We start from the raw sequence: 19,234 nt of genomic DNA on the forward strand, positions 1-19,234 counted from the left end.
CCCACATGCATTCACACCTTAAGCAGTTACCACACACATAATTTCCTGAGGCAAGCAGTGTAGGGGATGTGGTTGTGAGTGTGAGTTTAATCACCTGCTGGCTGTGCTCCAAAGCCCCCTCCGTTTCCTGAAACGACAAGAGACAAGTACCCACATGTAAATAGGAGGAACAACGACAAACACATTCAGACATACTACAGAAAACACACAAAATCATATATAGCACATGAGCAGACGGACGTGCGGACACACAAACGCAAACATATAGCGACAGACGACACATATAGGACAAACGGACATGTACATAAAGACATGTACCATTTTTGCAAGGTGGTTTCACACCACCAGTCGCAGGTCCATAAGGCTGTGCACCCTGTTGTGCACCCTGTGGCAATCCACCGTTGCCTTTAGAGAGATAGTCAGAGACAGCAGAAGCAAGACAGGTTTAGAGAGAAATTACCACACAAACAAGCACATTATACACACACAATCTCCGTCTCTCTTTCTCTTTCTCTTTCTCTCTCTCTCTCACTCACACACACACACACACACACACACACACACACACACACACACACACACACACACACACACACACACACACACACACACACACACACACACTACCAGTCTCACCATATTTGCCAGATGATTTGCCTCCATCACCACCAAGGCCCAGTTGCTGAGCACCATAAGGGAAGCTTCCATCACCTGCTGGGAGAGTTTATTACAACAAGTGTATTTAATTGTGTCTAATACTGTTACAACAAGACCTCACATAAACATTCACAACCACACACACAAACAGTTTTTTTTTCTTCCTCACACATCCACACTGTATAAGCAGGGTCACAAGTCACAGCAAAGAATTGTAATACAAAAGATTCCTTGGGTCACAATGCTCTTACCATCCAGTCCAGCAGTATTGACTGGGGCTCCATTGTAAGGAAGCTGACTGACTCCTCCCCCTGTGGAACACCACAAGGGTCGCTTATAGAGTCTCATCATTTCTCCTCCCACCCCACAGACCACATCAATGCATGGAAAACATATGACTCAATTATGGCATCAACTGTATGCAAATGTGTAAAATGACAATGATTACTGGCTTTCCTGTGACAGTGACCCTTGAGTTTTTGACAGTGACCTTTGAGTCCCTCTGTTGCTGCTTCAGTGTTCATCACTGACTTTCTTTTTTCTTTGTCTAATCTTTCTCTTCTCTCCATCTCTACTTTTCACCCTTTCTCTACCTCTTTATTTTTCCTGACCACTCAGTTTTTTCAGTCCTTTTTCTGCCTCTATTTTCTCTTGTTCTTCCTTTGTTCACCCTCCCCTCTCTTTAGAGTGTATTTATCCAGGCCAGTATCATGCCCCAGCCCCATAGGCTATGCAAACCCGTAGGGCTCTGGGCCGTACCCGCCCAACTTCCCACCATCAGGCCACAGCCCAGCAGGGACCACAGGCTGGCCCCCATAAGGCAGAGCACCACCAGGACCAGAGCCAGCACCCCCTACAGACACACACGGGGTACTGCATGAAGGAGGAGGCATGTGAGTTAAACAGAGATGGATTACACAGATTACACAGTGCTGATCAGAGTGAGCATAGAGATTATGTCAGATGAGAAGTGAAACACAGAATGTGTGTATGATTGTGTGAAGGTAATCATAAAATGGAGAGACTTCAATTTGTTTCGATATGTGTCCTTTAGAATGAAGATATATGTAGATGTCATCATCCAGATGATGTCATGAATGCTGAACATGCATATTTTGATGAGCTGGCATTCCTGAAACAGATGTTTTTCAAACATAATTGTCTGGTTAAAGGGGTCATCCATATGGTGCATGTTTATGGATTATCACATGATTATGGATTAATTGATCAGGTATGTTTCAGATGGTCATTCCTGATGGTAATTCGGAGTGTTTAGGATGAGTGATTAGGTATTACACAATGACATGTCCAGGGAGCGTTTCATTGCTTTCGTTAGCAAAGATGTTTTGGAGTGTGATGTTATTAGTGACATCAATTAGGGTGAAAGTTATTCTCCTTCCATGTGTACATCCTGCTTGTTAGCAGAGGAATAAAACAAACGATGAACCCCTGGGCGGTAACTCTGTGGTTAGATAGAGGTCCCCTAAAGTGATGAAGAAAATCCCACATAAGACAACTAGGAGATATTGACAAGACATGGTTGGCAGAACATTGGCATGGTTCAGAGTTATTTCCATATGGGAGACAATTGCTACACCTAGCGTCCACACTGTTACATTACACCTAGCGTCCACAATGGTACATTACACCTAGTGTCCACAATGTTACATTACACCTGGTGTCCACACTGTTACATTACACCTAGCATCCACACTGTTACATTACACCTGGTGTCCACAATGTTACATTACACCTGGTGTCCACACTGTTACATTACACCTAGCATCCACACTGTTACAATTACACCTAGTGTCCACAATGTTACATTACACCTGGAATCCACACTGTTACATTACACCTGGCATCCACACTGTTACATTACACCTGGCATCCACATTGTTACATTACACCTAGCATCCACACTGTTACATTACACCTAGTGTCCACACTGTGGCATTACACCTAGTGTCCACACTGTTACATTACACCTGGTGTCCACACTGTTACATTACACCTAGCGTCCACACTGTTACATTACACCTGGCAACCACACCGTTACATTACACCTAGTGTCCATACTGTTACATTACACTTAGTGTCCACAATGTTACATTACACCTGGTGTCCACACTGTTACATTACACGTAGCGTCCATACTGTTACATTACACCTGGCATCCACACTGTTACAATACACCTGGCATCCACACCGTTACATTACACCTAGCGTCCACACTGTTACATTACACCTGGTGTCCACCCTGTTACATTACACCTGGCATCCACACTGTTACATTACACCTGGCATCCACACCGTTACATTACACCTAGCGTCCACACTGTTACATTACACCTGGTGTCCACACTGTTACATTACACCTAGCGTCCACACTGTTACATTACACCTAGCGTCCACACTGTTACATTACACCTAGCGTCCACACTGTTACATTACACCTAGCGTCCACACTGTTACATTACACTTAGTGTCCACAATGTTACATTACACCTAGTGTCCACACTGTTACATTACACCTGGTGTCCACACTGTTACATTACACCTGGCATCCACACTGTTACATTACACCTGGCATCCACACCGTTACATTACACCTAGCGTCCACACTGTTACATTACACCTAGCGTCCACACTGTTACATTACACCTGGTGTCCACACTGTTACATTACACCTGGTGTCCACACTGTTACATTACACCTGGCATCCACACTGTTACATTACACCTGGCATCCACACCGTTACATTACACCTAGCGTCCACACTGTTACATTACACCTAGCGTCCACACTGTTACATTACACTTAGTGTCCACAATGTTACATTACACCTGGTGTCCACACTGTTACATTACACCTGGCATCCACACTGTTACATTACACCTAGTGTCCACAATGTTACATTACTCCTGGTGTCCACACTGTTACATTACACCTAGCGTCCACACTGTTACATTACACCTAGTGTCCACAATGTTACATTACACCTGGTGTCCACACTGTTACATTACACCTAGCGTCCACACTGTTACATTACACCTGGCGTCCACACTGTTACATTACACCTAGTGTCCACACTGTTACATTACACCTAGCGTCCACACTGTTACATTACACCTAGCGTCCACACTGTTACATTACACCTAGCGTCCACACTGTTACATTACACTTAGTGTCCACAATGTTACATTACACCTAGTGTCCACACTGTTACATTACACCTGGTGTCCACACTGTTACATTACACCTGGCATCCACACTGTTACATTACACCTGGCATCCACACCGTTACATTACACCTAGCGTCCACACTGTTACATTACACCTAGCGTCCACACTGTTACATTACACCTAGCGTCCACACTGTTACATTACACTTAGTGTCCACAATGTTACATTACACCTGGTGTCCACACTGTTACATTACACCTGGCATCCACACTGTTACATTACACCTAGTGTCCACAATGTTACATTACTCCTGGTGTCCACACTGTTACATTACACCTAGCGTCCACACTGTTACATTACACCTAGTGTCCACAATGTTACATTACACCTGGTGTCCACACTGTTACATTACACCTAGCGTCCACACTGTTACATTACACCTAGTGTCCACAATGTTACATTACACCTGGTGTCCACACTGTTACATTACACCTAGCATCCACACTGTTACATTACACCTAGTGTCCACAATGTTACATTACACCTGGAATCCACACTGTTACATTACACCTGGCATCCACACTGTTACATTACACCTGGCATCCACATTGTTACATTACACCTAGCATCCACACTGTTACATTACACCTAGCGTCCACACTGTGACATTACACCTAGCGTCCACACTGTTACATTACACCTAGCGTCCACACTGTTACATTACACCTAGTGTCCACAATGTTACATTACACCTAGTGTCCACAATGTTACATTACACCTGGTGTCCACACTGTTACATTACACCTAGCATCCACACTGTTACATTACACCTAATGTCCACAATGTTACATTACACCTGGTGTCCACACTGTTACATTACACCTAGCATCCACACTGTTACAATTACACCTAGTGTCCACAATGTTACATTACACCTGGAATCCACACTGTTACATTACACCTGGCATCCACACTGTTACATTACACCTGGCATCCACATTGTTACATTACACCTAGCATCCACACTGTTACATTACACCTAGTGTCCACACTGTGGCATTACACCTAGTGTCCACACTGTTACATTACACCTGGTGTCCACACTGTTACATTACACCTAGCGTCCACACTGTTACATTACACCTGGCAACCACACCGTTACATTACACCTAGTGTCCATACTGTTACATTACACTTAGTGTCCACAATGTTACATTACACCTGGTGTCCACACTGTTACATTACACCTAGCGTCCATACTGTTACATTACACCTGGCATCCACACTGTTACAATACACCTGGCATCCACACCGTTACATTACACCTAGCGTCCACACTGTTACATTACACCTGGTGTCCACCCTGTTACATTACACCTGGCATCCACACTGTTACATTACACCTGGCATCCACACCGTTACATTACACCTAGCGTCCACACTGTTACATTACACCTGGTGTCCACACTGTTACATTACACCTAGCGTCCACACTGTTACATTACACCTAGCGTCCACACTGTTACATTACACCTAGCGTCCACACTGTTACATTACACCTAGCGTCCACACTGTTACATTACACTTAGTGTCCACACTGTTACATTACACCTGGTGTCCACACTGTTACATTACACCTGGTGTCCACACTGTTACATTACACCTGGCATCCACACTGTTACATTACACCTGGCATCCACACCGTTACATTACACCTAGCGTCCACACTGTTACATTACACCTAGCGTCCACACTGTTACATTACACCTGGTGTCCACACTGTTACATTACACCTGGCATCCACACTGTTACATTACACCTAGTGTCCACAATGTTACATTACTCCTGGTGTCCACACTGTTACATTACACCTAGCGTCCACACTGTTACATTACACCTGGTGTCCACAATGTTACATTACACCTGGTGTCCACACTGTTACATTACACCTAGCGTCCACACTGTTACATTACACCTAGTGTCCACAATGTTACATTACACCTGGTGTCCACACTGTTACATTACACCTAGTGTCCACACTGTTACATTACACCTAGTGTCCACAATGTTACATTACACCTGGTGTCCACACTGTTACATTACACCTAGCATCCACACTGTTACATTACACCTAGTGTCCACAATGTTACATTACACCTGGAATCCACACTGTTACATTACACCTGGCATCCACACTGTTACATTACACCTGGCATCCACATTGTTACATTACACCTGGTGTCCACACTGTTACATTACACCTGGTGTCCACACTGTTACATTACACCTGGCATCCACACTGTTACATTACACCTGGCATCCACACCGTTACATTACACCTAGCGTCCACACTGTTACATTACACCTAGCGTCCACACTGTTACATTACACTTAGTGTCCACAATGTTACATTACACCTGGTGTCCACACTGTTACATTACACCTGGCATCCACACTGTTACATTACACCTAGTGTCCACAATGTTACATTACTCCTGGTGTCCACACTGTTACATTACACCTGGCATCCACACTGTTACATTACACCTAGTGTCCACAATGTTACATTACTCCTGGTGTCCACACTGTTACATTACACCTAGCGTCCACACTGTTACATTACACCTAGTGTCCACAATGTAACATTACACCTGGTGTCCACACTGTTACATTACACCTAGCATCCACACTGTTACATTACACCTAGTGTCCACAATGTTACATTACACCTGGAATCCACACTGTTACATTACACCTGGCATCCACACTGTTACATTACACCTAGCATCCACACTGTTACATTACACCTAGCGTCCACACTTTGACATTACACCTAGTGTCCACACTGTTACATTACACCTGGTGTCCACACTGTTACATTACACCTAGCGTCCACACTGTTACATTACACCTGGCATACACACCGTTACATTACACCTAGCGTCCATGCTGTTACATTACACCTAGTGTCCACACTGTTACATTACACCTGGTGTCCACACTGTTACATTACACCTGGCATCCACACTGTTACATTACACCTGGCATCCACACCGTTACATTACACCTAGCGTCCACACTGTTACATTACACCTGGTGTCCACACTGTTACATTACACCTGGCATCCACACTGTTACATTACACCTAGCATCCACACTGTTACATTTTACACCTAGTGTCCACACTGTTACATGACACATGGCATGTTATATGATTATGACCTGACAAAATACTTTCCTCTTACCTCTCTCAATGCAGACTTTGAATGGTTGTTATTTGTTTTGAGTAGGCCTAAGTAAGATCCTAAATGATGATGTTATAACTACTTATGAGTTGTTATGACAGCTTATGCAAGTTTTATAATGCACTATAATGCCTTATTTGTATATATGCCTCATAGAAAGTGTTACTGACCTTCCTCATCTTACTGAGAGCGAGTCAAGTTCCCATAGAATAGAGTAGTTACCAGATTGAGATATTATTGATACTGCTGGTGATTCCCTGATCCACCTCTACGCAGACGACACCATTCTGTATACATCTGGCCCTTCTTTGGACACCATGCTAACAAACCTCCAGATGAGCTTCAATGCCATACAACACTCCTTCCGTGGTCTCCAACTGCTCTTAAATGCAAGCAAAACTAAATGCATGCTCTTCATCCGATCGCTGCCCGCACCAGCCCGCCTGTCCAGCATCACTACCCTGGATGGTTCTGACCTAGAATATGTGGACAACTACAAATACCTAGGTGTCTGGTTAGACTGTAAACTTTTCTTCCAGACTCACATTAAGCAACTCCAATCCAAAATTAAATCTAGAATCGGCTTCCTATTTCGCAATGGCATTCCTTCACTCATGCTGCCAAACATACCCTCGTAAAAAAGACTATCCTACCGATCCTTGACTTCGGCGATGTCATTTACAACAACAAGCCTCCAACACTCTACTCAGCAAATTGGATGCAGTCTATCACAGTGTCATCCGTTTTGTCACCAAAGCCCCATATACTACCCACAACTGCGACCTGTACGCTCTCTTTGGCTTGCACTCGCTTCATATTCGTCGCCAAACCCACTGGCTCCAGGTCATCTATAAGTCTTTGCTAGGTAAAGCCCGCCTTATCTCAGCTCACTGGTCACCATAGCAACACCCACCCTTAGCACGCACTCTAGCAGGTATATTTCACTGGAATGACTGGAACGAATTGCAAAAATCACTGAAGCTGTACATAGCCCATCTGTAAATAGCCCACCCAACTACCTCATTCCCATATTGTTCTTTTTATTTAGCTCCTTGGCACCCCAGTATCTCTACTTGCACATTCATCTTCTGCACATCTATCACTCCAGTGTTCAATTGCTAAATTGTAATTATTGTGCCACTATGGCTTATTTATTACCTGGCCTCCCTAATCTTACTACATTTGCACACACTGTATATAGACTTTTCTACTGTGTTATTGACTGTACGTTTGTTTATCCCATGTGTAACTCTGTGTTGTTTGTGTCGCACTGCTTTGCTTTATCTTGGCCAGGTCACAGTTGTAAATGAGAACTTGTTCTCAACTGGCCACCTGGTTAAATAAAGGTGAAATAAAAAAAAGAATGAGTTGTTACTGGTTTATGAATGGTTACCTCCTGCTCCCTTCCCTGCCTTGCCTCCCAGCCCAGCAGCACCATCCGCTAACACTGTTGGGTACCCAATCCCTGAAACATAATTATAATCATCAATCAATTATAATTATGCCTGTATGTGAGCGGGTCAGTTAGTTGGTCAGCCATCCACAGATGTTAGTTGGTTGGCTATAGATGATGAGACCTACCGGCTCCATAACCATTGCCTCCAGTACTAGCACCGTAGCCATTGCCATAGCCTGTGGAGAAGAGGGGGCATGTTAAAAACCTTGACAAGAAAGCAGACATTTAGACTAAAACAAAGTTCCCAAACAACACTGCATGCAGCTTTCCAGCTCCTCTAGCTTTAGCGTGGGCTTGTTTAATGTTGTGGCAGAAGTTTTCCACAACAGTACTTCCTGTACAGGGGATAGAAAGGTTAACAGATAAGGACAGGTGCATGCCATGTACAGACAGACAGACAGACAGACAGACATGCCGGCGCCAAATACCTGCAGGCACTGCATTGCCCCCCCCAGCTGGGCCTCCACCTGCATGAGAACAAAATAAGTCAAGGTCCCTTCCTGGTGGTACAGACCCTGAGGATCTGTCTTCTCTCATTTAAGATCACTTCTCAGTGACAACTTTGGTGCAGTTGTCTTCCGTCTCTAGAGAGGCAGCTATGTTTCACACTGCTACTGTAATCCTCAGTCATTCCCAACATATCTATTGAATCTCGTATTTCATCGTCAATGCCTCAGCTCTATACTTCAGTCTACAGTGTCCTCTAACTGTAGTTATATTTGAAGGCATTTGACCTTAATAAAGGAATTTGACCTTAGCATTTGACAAGGGGAAGCATGCTGACTCACCATTCCCATAGCCGTTGCCCGCTCCAGCCCCGGGGTATGCTCCTCCCATTTGATCACCATAACCTGTGAGGACAACCAAAAAACATTAGAGCACAGCACATCATTCATAGAGAGAGTACTGTGGGATATTTCATAAAGAGAAAAGAGGAGATTGAAGAAGAGTGAAGAAGATGGCAAATGGAAATGAGAGAGAAAATGAAAGGTGGGAGAGATAATAAGAGAGCAAGAGAAACAGAGAAAGATAGAAAATTAGAACTAGAGAGTGCAAAAGTGTGATAATTAATAGTCCTTACCCGCTGATTTTCCTGCTCCACCCTGGGGGTATCCACCTGCTCCACCCTGGGGATATCCTCCCTGTCCCAGATTAGCACCTGAGAGAGAGAGAAAGAGAGAGGAAAAGGGCAAATGAGAGTGAAAAAGAAAAAAGAGAATAGAAAGAGAGAGAGAGAGAGAGAGAGAGAGAGAGAGAGAGAGAGAGAGAGAGAGAGAGAGAGAGAGAGAGAGAGAGAGAGGGAGAAGAAAGAAAGAGAGAAATAAAGAGAAAAACATGGCGACAAAGTAAAAGACTCACCACCGCCAGCTTTGCCTGGTTTTCCTGCACCCTGGGGGTATCCACCTGCTCCACCCTGGGGGTATCCACCTGCTCCACCCTGGGGGTATTCTCCTGCTCCACCCTGGGGGTATACACCTGCTCCACCCTGGGGGTATCCTCCTGCTCCACCCTGGGAGTATACACCTGCTCCACCCTGTGGGTATCCACCTGCTCCACCCTGTGGGTATCCACCTGCTCCACCCTGGGGGTATCCACCTGCTCCACCCTGGGGGTATCCACCTGCTCCACCCTGGGGGTATCCTCCCTGTCCCAGACTGGCACCTGAGATAGAGAGCAAGAGCGAGAAAGAGTGAAAAATGGATTTAGATAGAAAAAATAGAAAGACAAAGATATATAAAGAGAGACAGAAATAGAAAGACAAAGATATATAAAGAGAGACAGAAATAGAAAGACAAAGATATATAAAGAGAGACAGAAATAGAAAGACAAAGATATATAAAGAGAGACAGAAATAGAACGACAAAGATATATAAAGAGAGACAGAAATAGAACGACAAAGATATATAAAGAGAGACAGAAATAGAAAGACAGATAAATAAAGAGAGACAGAAATAGAAAGACAAAGCGAAAAGCTTTGCCTGCTCCATTCTGGGGGTATCCTCCTTGTCCAAGACCTGTAGCATAGGTGCATTCATTACTCAAGCGATCATCTACTTTTTAAATAATTTCAATTACATCACCTAACATACATTAGAATGTACTGTGAAGAGGTAACATGGAACCTGTGCCAGATTGAGTTTCCAATGACTTTTTTTATGCCACAGAATAGTGAGCCATCCATTGAAAGGAGAGAAGATGTTGGTTAGGTTTCTGTCTGTCAGTGTCAGTTCCATTACCTGCTCCATAGCCGTTGTTTCCTGCCCCAGGGTAGCTGCCTGCTCCAGCACCGTAGCCTGTGGAATAAGTCAACAAAGCTCAGCACAAAACCCTGTGATTGACTTGAGACTGAGCGACACGATCCCTAAACTCATTGCATTGTGATTGACCCTGTTACCTGTGGATGAAAACATACAGCGAGCACTCATCACATAATGCTGCTATTGGCTCCAAGCCTGCAGAGCACAACATCCATGCACATTACATATCACTGTGATTAGGCCGTAGCCTGTGACACTCAACATCCATGCACATTACATATCACTGTGATTAGGCCGTAGCCTGTGACACACAACATCCATGCACATTACATATCACTGTGATTAGGCCGTAGCTTGTGACACTCAACATCCATGCTTACCACATAACTGTGACCAATCAGAAAGATATGTTTACACAAATTCAAGCCACAGTGAAAATAAGACAAACCTGCAACTCAGGTCAAATTTCAAGTCAACCATCCCTAAAGCAATTCATCAAAAGCTTCCAGTGTGTTTCTAGAACACAAACATAGAGCCAACAAGACAGGTGCATCATTCATAGAGGGTATTATCATAAACAGTGCCTTCGGAAAGTATTTAGACCCTTTGACCTTTCCCACATTTTGTTACCTTATTCTAAACTTGATTAAATTGTTTTTTCCCCTCCTCAATCTACACACAATACCACACAATGACAAAGCAAAAACTGGTTTTTAGACATTTTTGCTAATTTATAAAAAATAAAAATAGAAATATCACATTTACATAAGTATTCAGAACCTTTACTCAGTACTTTGTTAAAGCACCTTTGGCAGCGATTACAGCATTGCGTCTTCTTGGGTATGATGCTACAAGCTTGGCACACCTGTATTTGGGGAGTTTCTCCCAATCTTCCCTGCAGATCTTCTCCAACTCTGTCAGGTTGGATGGGGAGCGTTGCTGCACAACTATTTTCAGGTCTTTCCAGAGATGTTCGATCGTGTTCACGTCCAGGCTCTGGCTGGGCCGCTCAAGGACATTCAGAGACTTGTCCCGAACCCACTCCTATGTTGTCTTGGCTGTGTGCTTATGGCCGTTATCCTGTTGTAAGGTGAACATTTGCCCCAGTTTGAGGTCCTGAGCACTCTGGACCCCACCCTGCGCTCCCCTATACTGCCCTTCATCAAGGATCTCTTCACCCTTTCATCAAGGATCTCTCTGACTTTGCTCTGTTCATCTTTACCTCGATCCTGACTAGTCTCCCAGTCACTGCTGCTGAAAAACATCCCTACAGCATGATGCTGCCACCACCATGCGTCACCGTAGGGATGGTACCACGTTTCTTCCAGATGTGAAGCTTGGCATTCAGGCCAAAGAGTTCAATTTTGGTTTCATCAGACCAGAGAATCTTGTTTCTCATGGTCTGAGAGTCCTTTAGGTGCCTATTGGCAAACTCAAGTGGGCTGTCATGTGCCTTTTACTGAGGCGTGGCTTTAGTCTGGCCACTCTACTATAAAGGCCTGATTGGCGGAGTGCTGCAGAGATGGTTGTCCTTCTGGAAGGTTCTCCCAGGCAGCTCTAGGAAGAGTCACGGTTGTTCCATGGATGGAGGCCATTGTGTTCTTGGGGACCTTCAATGCTGCAGACATTTTTTGGTACCTTTCCCCAGATCTGTGTCTAAAAACCTGTTCAACTGTTTGCCATTATTGGCTATTGTGTGTAGATTGATGAGGATTTTTTATTTATTTAATCCATTTTAGAACAAGGCTGTAATGTAACAAAATGTGGAAAAAGTCAAGGGGTCTGAATACTTTCCTAGGGCACTTTAGCCATTGACACAAAGTGATCGCTACAAACGACAGTTAATGGCACATGCAGGTGGATATAACACACAGACTGCTAGATTGTATGGGGTTACCAGTTTTGGTTGCTTTAGCACCCTGTCCATTGGGCTCTCCCACTCCTGGACCATATCCTAGAGACCACAACAAATGTTACTCGACACTGCTACCTTCACAAAATTACAGACACGAAGGAAAATAGAAAAAAGGGACAGACACAGAGGTTTACCATTGCCTTTGGCTCCCTGATCCCTGGGAACTCCAGCTCCTGGACCATATCCTGGAGACCACTAAACAAGTTAGCTCTGTAGCTTATATTAACAGAAACAGCGTCCCTCTGTTATAGCGCTTGCAATACTAAGGGTTGTGGGTTCGATTCCCGCTGGGGCCAACCATTTATAAAATGTATGCATGCGTGACTTAAAGTCGCTTTGGTTAACAGTGTCTGCTAAATGGCATATATTATTATATATTATGTGTCCGGCTCGAAGGACCATGAAAAACACCACCACCCAGAGAGTGGTTTAAAATAAGAAACATATCACCCTGTCTCCTCCTACTGTGTCATTGTCCAAACAGGGGACCCACTTTAAACAGAACCTCTCCCTATGTCCAACCCTCACTGGATGGTGCTCAGACACAGTGCTCAGACACAGTGACGTTACGAGACTGAGAAAGAGGTTTACCATTGCTTTTAGCACCATTGAGAACTCCAGCTCCTGGACCATATCCTAGAGACCACAACAAGTGTTACAACTAGAGGTCAACCGATTAATCGGAATGGCCGATTAATTAGGGCCAATTTCAAGTTTTCATAACAATCGGGTTTTTTGGACACCGATCACGGCCGATTACATTGCACTCCAGAGGAGACCGCGTGGCAGGGTGACTACCTGTTATGCGAGTGCAGCAAGGAGCCAAGGTAAGGTGCTAGCTTGCATTAAATGTATCTTATAATAACAATCAATCTTAACATAATCACTAGTCAACTACACATGGTTGATGATATTACTAGTTTATCTAGCTTGTCCTGCGTTGCATCTAATCGATGCGGTGCCTGTTAATTTATCATTGAATCATAGCCTACTTAAATGGTTATTTAACAAGCGCATTCGTGAAAAAAGCACCTTCGTTGCACCAATGTGTACCTAAACATAAACATCAACGCCTTTCTTAAAATCAATACACAAGTATATATTTTTAAACCTGCATATTTAGTTCATATTGCCTGCTAACATGAATTACTTTTAACTAGGGAAATTGTGTCACTTCTCTTGCGTTCTGTGCAACAGAGTCAGGCTATATGCAGCAGTTTGGGCCACCTGGCTCATTGCGAACTGTGTGAAGACCAACTTCACCAAACAGGGGATGACTTAACAAAAGCGCATTTGCGAAAAAAGCACAATCGTTGCACAAATGTACCTAACCATAAACATCAATGCCTTTCTTAAAATCTGGTGGCGTAACTTGTTGTTCCCCTTGCTCTGCAAGGGCCGCGGCTTTTGTGGAGCGATGGGTAACGATGCCCTCGATGGTGGCTGTTGTCGATGTGTTCCTGGTTCGAGCACAGGTAGGGGCGAGGAGAGGGACGGAAGCTATATTGTTACACTGGCAATATTAAAGTGCCTATAAGAACATCCAATAGTCAAAGGTATATGAAATACAAATGGTATAGAGAGTAATAGTCTGATAATAACTACAACCTAAAACTTCTTACCTGGGAATATTGAAGACTCATGTTGAAAAGAACCACCAGCTTTCATATGTTCTCATGTTCTGAGCAAGGAACTTAAACGTTAGCTTTTTTACATGGCACATATTGCACTTTTACTTTCTTCTCCAACACTTGGTTTTTGCAATATTTAAACCAAATTGAATATGTTTAATTATTTATTTGAGGCTATATTGATTTTATTGATGTATTATATTAAGTTAAAATTAAAGTGTTCATTCAGTATTGTTGTAATTATCATTATTGCAAATACAGTAAAAAAAATCGTCAGATTAATCGGTATCAGATTTTTTTGGTCCTCCAATAAACGGTATCGGCGTTGAAAAATCATCCTAGTAATTCAAAACATAGATTCTTAGCCATGCACAAAAAAAATATCACAGAGACTAGCTGACTAGCATTTGGGAGGATATCAGCAAATTTCATGTCACCAAAAATATATTTTTTAAGATAGTTCTAAATATACAGCTCCACTTCAATACAGAAAGAGACAGAGACAGGCTGTGACACAGACAGGGTATCAAAGGTTTACCATTGCTTTCAGCACCACTGGGTTGCTGAACTCCTGGGCCGTATCCTAGACCACACTAGGGATTACTTTACACTACTTGCTCAACACTGTTTACAATCGACCATTGGAAAGCTCGGTTACATCCTTTCCAGAACAGTTATAGGCATTCAATAAGTCTGTCGGGTTAACTTTACTAGGGTAGGGGGCAGCATTCTGAATTTTGGATGAAAAGCGTGCCCAAATTGAACTGCCTGCTACTCAGTCCCAGAAGATAGGATATGCATATAATTAGTAGATTTGGATAGAAAACACTCTAAAGTTTCCAAAACTGTTAAAATAATGTCTGTGAATATAACAGAACTGATACGGCAGGTGAAAACCCGAGGAAAATCCAACCAGGAAGTACTAATATTTTGAAATGCTGTTTTTCCATTGAAAGCCTATCCACCATACAAAGACTTAGGACTCAGTTCATGAGCTCTGTGCTTTCCTCTACATGTGACCAGTCTTTAGGCATTGTTTCAGGCTTTTACTCTTAAAAATGAAGGAGATACAGCACTTTCAATTAGTGGCCAGTGGAAATTTCCATTCATCAGCCATGCGCCCTGATAGTGAACGTGCCTTTCTTGTTTCTCCTTTCCTATTGACTAAGCTTTTGTCCGGTTGAAATATTATTGATTATTTATGGCAAAAAAAAACGGAGGATTGATTTTAAACATCGTTTGGCATGTTTCTACTAACTTTAATTGTACTTAAAAAAAACACTTTTCATCCTGGAATTAGTGCACACGCCTTCTGCATTCGGATTATGGACACAACGTGCGAACAAAAAGGAGGTTTTTGCTCATAAAGAGGGACATTATCGAACAAAACAAACATTTATTGTCTAACATGGAGACCTGGGAGTGCCACCAGATGAAGATTATCAAAGGTAAGTGATTCATTTGAATGCTTTTTCTGACTTTTGTGACACATCTTCTTGTTTGGAAAATGGCTGTATGGGTTTCTGTGGCTAGGAGCTAACCTAACATAATCGCAAAGTGTGCTTTCGCGGTAAAGCATTTTTTAAATCTGACTCAGAGGTTGCATTAAGGATAAGTTTATCTATAATTCCATGCTTAACACTTGTATCGTTTATCAATATTTATGATGAGTATTTCTGTTATTTGATGTGGCTCTCAGCACTTTCACTGGATGTTTGTTTGAGACAATGCATTTCTGACCATAACGTGCCAATGTAAACTGAGATTTTTGGATATAAATATGAACTTTATCGAAGAAAACATACATTTATTGTGTAACATGAAGTCCTATGAGTGCCATCTGATGAAGATCATCAAAGGTTAGTGATGAATTTTATCTCTATTTCTGCTTTTTGTGACTCCTCTCTTTGGCTGGATTTTTTTTTAGCACCAAGCCCAGTAGACACTCCAGCAACTGAACCATATCCTGGAGACCACAACTACTGATACTGAACACGGGTTACTCAACAAGCCCTGTAGACACTCCAGCTCCTGAACAATATCCTGGAGACCACAACTACTGATACTGAACACGGGTTACTCAACAAGCCGTGTAGACACTCAAGCTCCTGAACAATATCCTGGAGACCACAACTATTGATACTGATCACTGGTTTCTCAACAAGCCAAGTAAGACTTATAGTCACAGGTTCTGTAGCTTATCATACGAGAGTGACAGAGAAAGAGAGATTGAGAGACTGTAACACTCAGATAGAGCTTTACCATAGCTTTTACCACCGTTGAGGGCTCCAACTCCTGGACCATATCCTAGAGACCACAACAACTATTACTTAACACTGGGTCAAAGCAAGTTAGTGCTGTAGAATTTATTATCAAACGTTTTGTAGGTTATGATAATGAGTGCCATCCAGTTATTTAAACTCAGAGATTTAAACTGGCATTACCATTGCTTTTAGCCCCACCATTGGGAACTTCAGCTCCTGGACCATATCCTGAAGACCGCAAAAACTGTTATTCAACACTGCTTATAGAAAATCAAAACCACTTGCATAAACACAACACATGTTGTCTGACACGGACAGACAAGATGCACAAAGACAGACAGAGACACACAGACAGGGAATCAAAGGTTTACCATTGCCTTTGGCTCCCTGATCACTGGGAACTCCAGCTCCTGGACCATATCCTGAAGACCACTACAACTATTATTGAACACTTCTTACTCAACACAAGTTAGCTGTGTAGATCTAATCATCAGAGGTTCTGTAGCTAAACATAGGAGAGTGTCAGATGAATAGAGATTGAGAGACTGTAACACTCTGAAAGAGATTTTACCACCATTGGGAACTCCAGCTCCTGGACCATATCCTGGAGACCACAACAACGGTTACTCAACACTGCTCATAGACAATTGATCAAAACCACTTGCACAACACATTTTGCCCTTGATCCTAGTATTTCATCACATAGCTTATAGCCGTGCACAAATATCTAGCAAACACCAGCTGGATGTGTTCAGGCGCTTATCACCAATACTCTTCTAAAGATAGAGTACCATACAGCATGCAACACAGACAGGCAGGGTATCAGAGGTTTACCATTGCTTTTAGCGCCGTTAGGTGCTCCAGCTCCTGGACCATATCCTGGAACCACAACAACTCTTACTCAACACTGTTCTACAATTGACCAGGCCAGCATCCATGGATCGGTCAAATTCTACAATATGCTCAATGAACTGGCAACAGGCATGCAAAAATATGTTACAAACTGTAACATTATCACACAGCATGCAGCATCCTGCTCGACCTCAACTTTGACATGGACGACAAACATTGAAGACAGACGTAGACACAGACAGGGTAGCAGATGTTTACCATTGGGTTTAGCACCCTGACCATTGGGAACTCCTGCTCCTGCACCATATCCTGAAGACCACAACAACTGTTACTCAATACATGTTACTCAACATAAGTTCTCTGTAGATCTTATCATCCGAGATTCTGTACCTTATTTATAATAAGAGATGCTATAGCATTTCACTGTAATAACATGTTTAATTGGCCTGATGGAATGGTTCAGAGTACTTAAATGTCTGGCACGAAGGACCAGGAAAAAGAGCGTCACCCAGTGATTGGTGGACTAAGAAAAAGGTGCCAGTTTACCTCTAAAGTGACAGAGAAATAGAGACTGATGAAGACTCAGAAAGAGGTTTACCATTTCCTTTACCACCGTTGGGTGCTCCAACTCCTGGGCCATATCCTGGAGACCACAACGACTGTTACGCAACACTGTCAACACTGATTTATTGTGAATAATCACTTGCATGAGCACAAAACATGCTGCCCTGGGACCTTTCCCCTCTGGCCATGCACAAATATATTAATCCTTCTCAACGTTCAGGAGTCATATCGCACCAACGTTTGTAGTACTTATCATGCAACATACAGTCAAAGAAGCTCCACTTTGATACAGAGTGTGACACAGACATGTTATCAGAGCTTTACCATTGGCTTTGGCTCCCTGATCATTTGGAACTCCTGGGCCATATCCTAAAACCAACAGCTCTTATTCAAAACTGTTCTAAAAATGACCAGACCATGCAAGCATAATATGCTACAAACGTTGGCATTACCACACAGCATGCACCATTCAGCTCAACCTCAATTTTGAGATAGAAAGACACACATTGAATAGGGCCGTAGACACAGACAAGGTAGCCATAGTTTACCATTGGGTTTAGCACCCTGACCATTGGGAATGCCAGCTCCTGGACCATATCCTGAAGACCACAACAACTGTTATTCAATACAAGTTAGCTCTGTAGATCTCGTCAATGACCATTGGGTTCAGTCTGAAGTCATGAAAGATACAGCAATAGAGATACAGACTCTGACATTTAGTAATGGTAACAGAGGTTTACCACTGAGTTTAGCACCACTGGGTATAGCACCACTGGGTATAGCACCACTGGGTATAGCACCACTGGGTTTAGCACCACTGGGTTTATCACCATTGGGATTAACACCACTGGGTATATCACCACTGGGTTTAGCACCACTGGGTATAGCACCACTGGGTTTAGCACCACTTGGTATAGCACCACTGGGTATAGCACCACTGGGTATAGCACCACTGCGTTTAGCACCACTGGGTTTATCACCATTGGGATTAATACCACTGGGTATAGCACCACTGGGTTTAGCACCACTGGGTTTAGCACCACTGGGTATAGCACCACTGGGTATAGCACCACTGGGTTTATCACCATTGGGATTAACACCACTGGGTATAGCACCACTGGGTAGAGCACCACTGGGTATAGCACCACTGGGTTTAGCACCACTTGGTATAGCACCACTGGGTTTAGCACCACTGGGTTTAGCACC

The 19,234-nt window shown here is 43.2% G+C and overlaps 1 protein-coding gene across 12 annotated transcripts in view; it reads right to left on the minus strand.

Moving 5' to 3' along the window:
- The window catches only part of LOC109878666 (glycine-rich cell wall structural protein 1.8), a 35,919-nt gene that overhangs the window by 1,249 nt on the left and 15,436 nt on the right, over positions 1–19,234 (minus strand). For 6 of the 12 annotated variants that reach the window (XM_031827930.1, XM_031827929.1, XM_031827921.1 and 3 more), the window contains 11 exons: positions 10,782–10,838; positions 9,904–10,206; positions 9,626–9,703; positions 9,333–9,395; positions 8,973–9,011; positions 8,670–8,720; positions 8,482–8,553; positions 909–968; positions 637–714; positions 319–405; positions 95–127 (listed from right to left, as the gene is read on the minus strand). In XM_031827930.1, coding sequence (XP_031683790.1) covers positions 95–127; positions 319–405; positions 637–714; positions 909–968; positions 8,482–8,553; positions 8,670–8,720; positions 8,973–9,011; positions 9,333–9,395; positions 9,626–9,703; positions 9,904–10,206; positions 10,782–10,838 — 921 coding nt within the window. The remainder of the gene's footprint in view (positions 1–94; positions 128–318; positions 406–636; positions 715–908; positions 969–8,481; positions 8,554–8,669; positions 8,721–8,972; positions 9,012–9,332; positions 9,396–9,625; positions 9,704–9,903; positions 10,207–10,781; positions 10,839–19,234) is intronic. The other 6 variants (XM_031827928.1, XM_031827919.1, XM_031827924.1 and 3 more) reach the window with 5 other exon arrangements.

The sequence above is a fragment of the Oncorhynchus kisutch genome, linkage group LG6, assembly GCF_002021735.2.
Source record: "Oncorhynchus kisutch isolate 150728-3 linkage group LG6, Okis_V2, whole genome shotgun sequence".
In the NCBI taxonomy this organism is placed as follows: Eukaryota; Metazoa; Chordata; class Actinopteri; order Salmoniformes; family Salmonidae; genus Oncorhynchus; species Oncorhynchus kisutch.